The sequence below is a fragment of the Gymnodraco acuticeps genome, unplaced genomic scaffold, assembly GCF_902827175.1.
Source record: "Gymnodraco acuticeps unplaced genomic scaffold, fGymAcu1.1, whole genome shotgun sequence".
In the NCBI taxonomy this organism is placed as follows: Eukaryota; Metazoa; Chordata; class Actinopteri; order Perciformes; family Bathydraconidae; genus Gymnodraco; species Gymnodraco acuticeps.
Genome location: NW_022992351.1, coordinates 2262041 through 2272502, shown reverse-complemented (window position 1 = coordinate 2272502; position 10462 = coordinate 2262041). Strand labels below are relative to the sequence as shown.

The following is a 10462-nucleotide window of genomic DNA, read 5'->3' as shown; positions in this document are numbered from 1 at the left end:
TTTAGGATAAGATAACAATCTAAAATACACTTTACTAACAATCGTATCAGTTAATCTGTCACAATGTATGAATACGTTTTAACATCACCACTTCCATTTACTTTAAATAGCTGTTAGATTTGTTTGACCCCCTGCAACATACTGAAGCTGTTTCCTGTCACCTATGTGTGTCTCTACTACGTAAGTTCATGGCCTATCTGGCTACAAACACACTGACCAATAGCGGAACGTGTGTGATCCTATCAGAGGACCGTGGGAAGTGAAGCAAACATGTTTTTTTACAACTTCTCATCTGGGACTGCTTTATTTGTTCTTTCACGTGTTGTTTGATTTTCACTGAACAATGTCTGTTGAGAAAAATAAAGCATAAAAAGGAATCGGGTCATTCTTTATAATTGTGTTTTTATTCTATGGAAGCTCGTAAAATAAATAATATTTGCCGGCTAGTACAACAACACTGTACATGCCATGGGAACGTGAACTCAGATATTTGTATCATGTCTTTAAATAGTGCTTTCATTTTTAGTATTCAACTAACAAACACTCATAAAAGAATAAATAGTTCTTTTTTATTTTTGCGAAGAGAAAACATGTGAGGTAAGCTGAAATATTAGGAACTCTTTGACCATGACAGACTGAAGGCTGTCTCAGTTCACAAAATAGCTTAGCTTTAAAAACATTCCCATTGTCATCTTCCCAAATGCAAGTGAGGTTATATTTGAAGTGTGCATCCCCTTTCAATATCTTCGCTGCAGTGCACGGCGGCTCCGTCCTCGATGCCTCTCGCATACAGACGCACCAGCTGGCCATGAACCCTAAGAGAAATGAACACGGTAAAAAAACTGTACTGCTCAGAAACAATCATCCTTAATATTCAGTGAGCTATTTGGTTTTCTGTTGGTATTGATGACTAACAGAGATGGCAAAAGTAAACACATCCTTTACTCAAGTAGAAGTACAGATACTCGTGTTTAAAAAGACTGGTAAAAGTAGAAGTACTGACTAAACTTCTTTACTCAAGTAAAGTAAAGAAGTATGGGCTTCGAAATGTACTTAAGTTAAAAGTACCCGTAACTACCATCTGTTTTAAAGAGTAACTGACCTACCTTTATATTAATAGAACAATAATGTCATTGTTAGCTAATGAATGTTTCGATGCTGAACAACGGCAAAATGACAACGTTCTCATTGGTCGCCCTTGTTTAGAGAAGACCAGGAAATGATGAATACATGGATCGTGTTAAAATCAATAGGCACGCAATGACTCTAAATAATAATGATCCCGCCACCAAACACAGATTAAAACTAAAGTAACTAACCTGCTTTGAAAATGTAAGAAGTAAAAGTACAGGTATTTGTGTTAAAAATGTTAGAAGTAAAAGTACAAAGTCGTCAAAAATAAGTAGTGGAGTAAAGTAGCCTACTGATACCAGAAACATTTACTTAAGTAGGCCTATATTTGTACTCCACTACTTCCCACCTCTGATGACTAAGATGAGTAACAATATGATACTGTAAGAGGATAATACAGTACATTTTGCAACAACAACAAAAACCTAGTTGAACTCTTACCTGCTGAGGATCTCGGTGGAAGGCAGTATCTCTCCGTCACAGTTCCACACGGACACAGCAGGAGCTTTGCTGCAGCACAGGAAGGGGTTTCCTGTTTTCTGCAGGTTGGTCATTTCTCTACCCGGGCCTCTGTCTGTCAGATGCTGCTGAGATCCAGACCTACTAACAGTCTCAATATAGCCTCTCTCCTCTTCATCCATCCCACCACTCGACTCTCCAATCTCTTCCTCCTCTTTGCCGGGGGGGAGAGAGAAACGGACGGCTTTCACACGGTGGACCTCCACAAACGGCAGGTCAAACTAAGAGAAGGGGCAGAGATCGGAGTCAAGTAGTGTTTAAACGTACTAGTCCAACTATAAGTCAATGGGAATTTGCCATTACCTGATCCTCTGTGCTTGTGTGCCTGTAGAGAAACTTGAGGAATCCCAGAGGGTGAGTGTCCCACACCAGGATGAGGTCCCCGGTGCCGTCCGCCAGGTGAGCCGAGGGAGAGAGGCCCAGAGGACTCTTGGGACACGAGCTGGACATGCAAGTGAGAGACACACACCTGAACCTGCCCTCCACAGTCACCCACTCACCTAGAGAGACACATAAAGGGAGACATGATATTGTTATTATAACAAATAGTGTGTGTGCGTGCGTGCGTGCGTGCGTGCGTGCGTGCGTTTACCTTCTAAGTCACTACTGAACTGGCTGTAGTGGGAGCTGTATAAGGAGCCAGCGTCTGAAGAGTGGGGAAAAAGTCTTTCTGTGCTTCTGGAACACACACTGCACCTAAACACAACAGCAACACAAATAATTGGAACAAGCTCCTCACCATTGACACCCATTCATAACAGCCTTATAAAGCACTTGCTGACAGCCAGAGGCCGCAGCCTCAGACAAAGACGAGACAGGGTGCTCTCTAACAGGAGTCTCATCTTTCATAGATCAAGTTGCTCCTGCTTGGTCTCTTCCCTCCTCAAGGTGCACCCAACACCATGTCCCTGCTGCGGCTGGTAGCAGTTACAGTGTCTCAAGCAGTGAATTTGAACCTGTTGACTGGTGCTTTATTAATAATGATGCTACTCTCAGGGACACTTTCTCTCCTCATTGCACAGGTGTAAGGTTTACTCACTTTACTCACAACAACTTCCTTTTCAATGATGTGACGAAGGTAACTTCGTCACTATGGACTGACGGCTTCAGGCCGGGTAATATTGCACTTTATTAGCGTGATTGCACAGTACAGTTGACATTACATATTTGCACATAATTCATACTAATTATTGAGCTAGTATCTTTTAACTGATTAAACCGTATTTATTGGAATGTCGTCTGGCAGGTGCTGGTCGGGTCCTCGGCTCCGCCTGAAAAGATAGGGGAGTTTGCGAGAGCGCCGAGAGTAGTTATGCTGGTGTAAGGATGACAGCGGTTGAGAGTAATCGGGGTGCAAATAATATGTTGATGTCTGTGGCTGATGATTGTGTGCACCTGGTGTCCTGTGTTGTCTCCTCCCCCCTCACCTGTGTCTTGTTGTGCTGATTAGAGTGGGTGTATTTAGGGTCTGTTGCCCTGTCTGTTTTGGAGGCTGGTAGGGTGTGTGAGATCCTTGTGGCTGCAGGATGTGTGCAAGGAGAACAGCAGGATTGAGGCTGTGAACTTTGTGCACATGATTTTAATAAATGCCCACGTCGGGTTATATTTTTGGACGTTCTGCCTCTGCCTCCTTGCTTGGTCTGGGCCGCTCAACGGTCAGCTTCACAAATGAATTGTCTCACTTTTAAACTTTTAATAGAAAACCTCATTATTTTTAAACAAATGTATTTCCTAGGAGTAAGATTAGGTATCCAAAAAGAAAAACAAGCTTTCAGCAGTTCATGTTATTATTGGCTTCTTCCAAAACGACCCCTTACACTCGTCTTTTCATGGTCATTGCACTTGTGATCCAGTAAGAGTCAATTCAAAGTTGAAATAATAAAAGTTAAATAACTGCGACATAAGAACAATACTGTGGTGGTGTTGTTTGGAGTCGCTTGTTTCACAATCACATAATACTTGAAACTCAATTAATAAACAGGGATCCATAATGAATAGATAAGTAAAGAAAATAATCCCAAGCTGTTTTAACACCTTCTCATTGCAGACATAGAGTATCATTTGATATGCATGTCATGATTTTAATTTTTAGAGTCTGTTTTGTGTTCATTACTAATTGCACTCTGTGTACTCTTTCTTTGTGTCATTTCTTTTTAGCAGTTGGTGTTTTACCCTGAGAGGCAGCGTGTTCTGTCTCTGGGGCTGGAGAGCAGCGGGTCTGCTGGCAGATACTGAACTATGCCTGCATAGCTTCTGTTGCTCAGGTACACCATTGTGCCTTGATAAAGAGAAGAATACGGTTAGGAGGAAATGCACAACAGGACATGTGTCAACAACACTTTTAAAAGACCAGATATGTGGGGAATGTGGTTTGTGTGTTATATGAGTTCCTTCCATATTAGTCATGTGAGTAAGAATTACAGAATACATTTAACGTCAAGCTGAAAGCTGAAATAGACACAGAGAATCAAACAGCGTCTTGTGCAAAATAAGCATGCTGTCATTTTTGTAAATGAATCATCAGTCCACACCTGAATAGTCATATCGCAGAGGTCCCATCCAGCGGTGTTTTTCACTCTCAGCCAGTACGTCCCCATAGAAGCCATAGCCCAACAGAGAGACAGAGTAACGCACCAGACCTGACGCCTGGTGGACCGAACACACATCCAAAGGCTGAGAGTCTCCTGCAAGGTATTGTGGGGAAAAGAAAGCGGCATACAGGCTTTACTTTGGAGCTCAGAGTTGACACAATTGTTCAAGTATTTTAAGATGTATGTATGTACTTTGAGAGTATTTGAGATTTTATTGAAAATCCTTCCTCACCAATGATGATGTGCAGAGCTGAAGTAACAGGGTCAATCACTCCCACTGTGGCATAACACACACAGTCTGTAGAGCCTACAGTAGTGACAAATGTACATTACATATTACAAATCATTCAGCTTCAGACTTACAATAAGCGCAAAAACCATAAAGAATCAAACTCCGAACAACAAGGAAAGTGCTGATATATTCACTTCAAACTAGATCATACCATAGTAAGTGCTGGTGAATTAGTTACAAGGCCTAAATTAACTCAACAAGTGCTTTGTGTTTTGTTTTTTTATTGTAGAAGATGAATGTGTTACTGCTATAATTAAGGAAGCCTACAACAACCTTTCTTTTATGATAACACAACATGCTCTCTTTTTTCTTAAGATCATTGGATACTATGATACTATATATTATTCTATCCTTCAAGATCATGGTGGCGTGCAACTTCTGATCTCTGAGGAACAGTATAACTAAAAGATGGAAGCAAACTTTTGTTTTATCCTGAAACAAACAACAAAATAGTAAACGTGTGATCTGATTTAACGGCATTTAATATCAGTGTCATTACCTGCAGGGATGATGCCAATATGCCGCTGACAGGGCTGTAAAGTGACAGTGAGATCATTCTCACAAAGGCCTGCCTCTTGTTGTGTCCGCCCAATCAAACCGTGGAGTATTTCGCTGAACATGCCATCCCCACCCACACACACCACACTGTTGTAAACAAACACAAGAGTTTCTGTTGTGAAGCACCTCCAAGAGAGCTTAGCTGTAATACTGGTTATAATGTCACAGTGTTTGCTCTGAAACTGTTATAACTCTTACCCATCAAAGCCTGTCAGGTCTTTCTTCAGGAGATGGTCTCTGGCCTGGTTTGCCCGCTCTGTCACTGCAAAATAAATGTTAGGATTACACATATAGACAGATATCATTATTATTATTAGCACCTTTTTTATATTTCTTTTTTTTTATATATATATATATATTAGGGTGGTCCTTAGTGCCATGTACATTTTCGAATTCATTTATTTTAAGCTCCAAACACCGGAATTTGTTATGATGTCAAGAAAACTCTCCTGGTGAATTGTATTCAAATTCCAACAACATGTACCCCTCCCTCATCGACCTGGGCTGCAACACCAGCAGCCACGGCCTGCAACTGAGGCTAAACTTCAAGGTCGATGAGGGAGGGGTAAATGTTGTCAGATTGAGAAAAAAATTCACCAGGATAGTTTTCTTGACTAATAAAATGAATTCTGGGGGTTGGAACTTAGACTTTCCGACTTTCAATTGTACGGACCACCCAAATATATATATATATATATATATATTAATTTTTTCAGAATCATTAAAAGGTTTTAAAATAACAATAATATGTTTGATTACTTTTGGGACAATATATTGTCCAATAAAACTAGTAATCAAGACAGGCCTTGCTTTAACATTACTCTAAATAAAAGACATTAAAATATGAGTTTTGTTTAAAAAGAATACAGACAAAGTTTGCCATTGTAATATTCAAAAAACAGTAATGCATTAGTTACTGATTACTAATGAATACATAATCTATCTATGCAACACCTCTTTGTTGTTTCTTACCAATAACATGACAGCTGATGCCAGCAAGCTCAAACAGAGGGGCAACCAGAGAGTGGTAGATCTTTCTTCCTTTCTTCTTCCCGCCATATGGGTTGATAAACACTAACAGCCTGTTAGGCCTCACTGGACCTGAACAATACATTTGCAAATATGTTATTGAGAGCCACAAAATACTCTGGAGGATTGGAATATGACTTTTTGAATATCCATCCATACTGTGAGTTTTGAGAGCAGCTCTAAGGTGTTTGGTCCACTGGTCTCTGAGCACCCGACTGGGGACGCTGAACTGGGTTCGGCCCAGTGTCCATAGTAACCCATAAGAGCTCCCAGTGCTGCTGCGCTTCACGTAGAAAACTGTAGATAAATGTTGAAAATGCTGTAAAACCATGATATCGCCATGTGGGAGACACAGGCACATATTTGAATACATTTTTAAACTCCATGGCTGTGTAAAATATGGTTGTTATTTACTTAAGCCTTGACTGTGGCCTTGGTTTCTTTGGGATATCTGAGAGTGTTGCATGAGAAGTTGAACCCACCTGTAAAGACTTTGTCTGTGTCCTCGATTGACTTCTGGGGCAGGATCTCCACCCGACCCTCCTCCACTCCAACCACCTCAGCCACAGGCACTGAAACTTTAATCACACAGCACAGACTTCAGCAGACAGGCTTCTTTGCATATAATGAATAGAACATTTACTGGAAAGTCCTTTAGACCTTCTTTAGAGCAGATACGTTTACATGTGACAATAGGGGGCCAAAGCAAAGGTGTAACATAACAGTGGCTGCATCCTAACACACTCAAGGTCAAGGAAATGCAGAGATATAACTAAAATATTAATGATGACTGAATTCCACTTCATTTTCAAAGTTCTATGAATCACTGGCACACATCAGAATTAATAATCCCACCTATTAATAACAAATATCTGCCTAAATGAAGGTCTATTAACAACGGTTTTGTACCTTATATTTCATACTTCAGCTATTTACTTAAAAAATATGAGATGAGGATGATATCTCTACAAGGTAACAAGTGTAAACATCATTGCATCCTTTTAGGTGCTTTTGATTTGTAAAACATATCTAAAACAAGGCATTGCAGATGATTGCACTGTAAAAAAGTGACACAAGTGTCTTGTTTTAAGTGCAAGATATTCCCCCGGTCTTGCGTGTGTGTGGGCGGAAGCATTTTGGTGCTAAGACAACATGCCAGGAGGTGTGTTTGTCCTCATTAGCCAGTGTTGTCAGCAGGTTGTGTTTCGTGTTAGTGCTGTTCAACTTGTTCTTCACGTGTTGCAGAGCTATGGGCTTAATTAAACCCTCCCTGTAATTGTCCAAAATAACACGTAAGGTGTTTTGTTCATGGTGTCTCCAAGTGTCCTCCCTACTTCCAAAGGTTTGTTTGCCATCACCCTGTTATGCCACCTCTGCTCAGAAATGACATTTAAACATAAATAAAAGCACGTGTTTATAGGGAGGACATTTGGAGAGATGGAGTAAAGAAAGCCACCTACTTGTTTTCTTGTCGCGATTCTTCTTGTCTAGCTCGGTCCAGTTGAATTGCCAGCCTGTCAGGACTGCCCGGTATATTTTACTCCCGACCCACACAGTAGACTCCAGCTGCAGATCCGTCTCCATCTGGAGAAGCGCTTCTCAGTCACAGCGTCGCACTTTCCGGTTTATCAAACCACTCTTGTGATCACATTCAACACCCATAACTTTGTCATCACTGAGAAATACAGGCAGGTTGGCAATCTGATCTCGCCATTAATTTACTGATTATTCTGAAGTTCCTTCTTCCAAGATACATTAGTCCATTGTGCCTGCTCAATGTTGTCGACACCTGCCAGGCACACTGCTGTTATTCTCGAAATATTCGTTTCCTCTTCAGTCCCTCCCTGGTGACACCTGCTCGATTTGCATGTTGCACTGTGATTGGATGCAAAGCAGCAACTGTACTAAAGTATTAGCTTAAAGCCAGATACTCCAGTGTACTCTTTGTGTTTTCCAGTTCTTTGCTCAAATAGTTTCATGTAAATATTTCCTGTATGTGTTTCACTATGGGAAATGATACTAAGCTTCTCGTTTAAAGGTGCACAGTAACCCAGAAAGAAGTGTCAAATATTTAATTGAGAGTGTTTCTATTTAGCATATTACATTGCCTAGGGACAGAAATATTCTTCCAATATTGTATTATTTTCTGTAATGTGGGAATGGGAGCAAAAATACAACTCAATGTGGAATCTGATGAGCTTTCTAAGAATTCAAAGATGTAGTTATGAATTCAAAGTAATGACTTGAAAACCAAAGGGACTGACTTTTAAAGCACATGGAAAAACGGTGTCTTGAAAATGCTGCTGGTAACTGGCAGTTTTTGTATACACGAAAAAAATATTTTTGAATATGGAGTGTAGCATCTTGAATAACATTAGGCTACACTGTGTTTAGTGTTGTTTGAGGGTGTTGTTTTAAACTCTTCCTTGTAAACTTCCTGATAAATCAACATTTTGTTGGTAACTTTGTGTATATGACATTAATTTAAACTATTACATTCAGAAATAGATTTATGGTAGCATAGGTTAAAGGTAAACATACATTTGCATACACGGGACAGTAGTTTACATTTCTAGTTTTGAGTTCCAACCATGGCCAGATTAACTCACTAGGGGGCATCCTGGGAAATACATTTAAATAGGCACTCACAGAGACACCACCAAAACCTGATCCTCAGCATTTGAAATATTGTCAGAGCTTTGGACATTTCAACTAAAGAAACTATGCTGTTCCCAAAAGCCTCTGCAACAACAGAGGCAACAGTGTATTGTTTAGACCTGAACGAGTCCGAATTCAGTGACAAAATGAATGCTTCAACACTTGACTTTGGTTGTTGTGAAACTTCTTATAGAAAAGGAAGTATGGGTTAATGACAACATGTCATATAATGTAATGGTCAGCATAGGCAAGGCAAGGCAAGGCAAGTTTATTTATATAGCACCTTTCAACACAAGGCAATTCAAAGTGCTTTACAAAAAACGAATGACATTAAGCAAATGGCATTTAAAATCAGTCATTAAAAAGAAAAGATAATAAAATAAACATTAAAAGAAAAAATACATGGATAAAAGTTACAGTGCAGTTTAAGATGTAAATAGTTCAATTAAAAGCAGCGGCGAAAAGAAAAGTCTTCAGCCTGGATTTAAAAGTAGTCAGAGTTGCAGCGGACCTGCAGGTTTCTGGGAGTTTGTTCCAGATATTTGGAGCATAATAACTGAACGCTGCTTTTCCATGTTTAGTTCTGACTCTGGGGACAGAAAGCTGACCAGTCCCTGAAGAAGCTCTCGTCATCTCACGCCTAGACTACTGCAACTCCCTCCTGGCTGGTCTACCTGCATGTGCCATCCGACCTCTGCAGCTCATCCAGAATGCAGCGGCTCGTCTGGTCTTCAACCTTCCTACATTTTCCCACACTACTCCGCTCCTCCGCTCCCTTCACTGGCTTCCGGTAACTGCTAGAATCCACTTCAAGACACTGGTACTTGCTTACCATGCTGCGAATGGATCTGGCCCTTCGTACATCCAGGACATGGTTAAACCATACACCCCAGCGCTTGCACTACGCTCTGCATCAGCCAAACGACTCGCTGCACCCTCGCTGCGAGGGGGACCCAAGTTCCCATCGGCGAAAACACGTGGGTTTGCTGTCCTGGCTCCAGGATGGTGTAATGAGCTCCCCATTGACATCAGGACAGCAGATAGCTTGCACATCTTCTGGCGCAAACTGAAAACTCATCTCTTTCGACTCCACTTCGAGCGATAGAACTATTAACGAAGCACTTTTATACTAATAAAGGACTGGCTTATCTAAAGCCAGTTGAGTAGCACTTGAAATGTTTTTGCTCTATGAAGCCTGATGTACTTATATGATTCTGTTTTCTTCAAGTTGTATTTTGTTGGTCGAACGCACTTATTGTAAGTCGCTTTGGATAAAAGCGTCAGCTAAATGCAATGTAATGTAATGTAATGAAGACCTGAGAGATCTGGATGGTTCATAATTTAGCAGGAGGTCAGAAATGTATTTTGGGCCTAAACCATTCAAAGCTTTATAAACCAGCAGCAGTATTTTGAAATCTATTCTCTGACACACAGGAAGCCAGTGTAAAGACTTCAGAACAGAAGTGATGTGAACCACTTTCTTAGTGTTAGTGAGGACTCGAGCAGCAGCGTTCTGAATTAGCTGCAGCTTTCTAATAGATTTTTTAGTGAGACCTGTAAAGACACCATTGCAGTAGTCCAGTCTACTGAAGATAAAAGCATGGACAAGTTTTTCCAAATCCTGCTGTGACATTAGTCTTTTAATCCTAGATATATTCTTTAGGTGATAGTAGGCTGATTTAGT

The 10462-nt window shown here is 40.6% G+C and overlaps 1 protein-coding gene across 1 annotated transcript; it reads right to left on the bottom strand.

Moving 5' to 3' along the window:
• Positions 1-382: 382 nt before the first annotated feature.
• Positions 383-7931, bottom strand: zgc:158263 (ceramide kinase family protein). Its single transcript, XM_034208867.1, has 13 exons — positions 7581-7931; positions 6603-6698; positions 6280-6417; positions 6064-6192; positions 5290-5353; positions 5033-5178; positions 4474-4548; positions 4182-4334; positions 3823-3928; positions 2243-2346; positions 1954-2150; positions 1573-1871; positions 383-815 (listed from the first exon to the last, which is right to left on the bottom strand). The coding sequence occupies exons 1-13, from the start codon at positions 7702-7704 to the stop codon at positions 713-715; spliced, it is 1734 nt and encodes a 577-aa protein (XP_034064758.1). The 5' UTR covers positions 7705-7931; the 3' UTR covers positions 383-712.
• Positions 7932-10462: the final 2531 nt, after the last annotated feature.

Bases quoted from the DNA above. Each gene is read 5' to 3' on its own strand.
- zgc:158263 (XM_034208867.1), bottom strand. From the start codon at position 7,704: ATGGAGACGGATCTGCAGCTGGAGTCTACTGTGTGGGTCGGGAGTAAA. The intron at 5,354-6,063 runs GTAAGAAACAAC...TTTATTTTGCAG, and splicing joins CATCAGCTGTCATGTTATTG to TGACAGAGCGGGCAAACCAG. The intron at 5,179-5,289 runs GTAAGAGTTATA...TGTTTACAACAG, and splicing joins GACCTGACAGGCTTTGATGG to TGTGGTGTGTGTGGGTGGGG.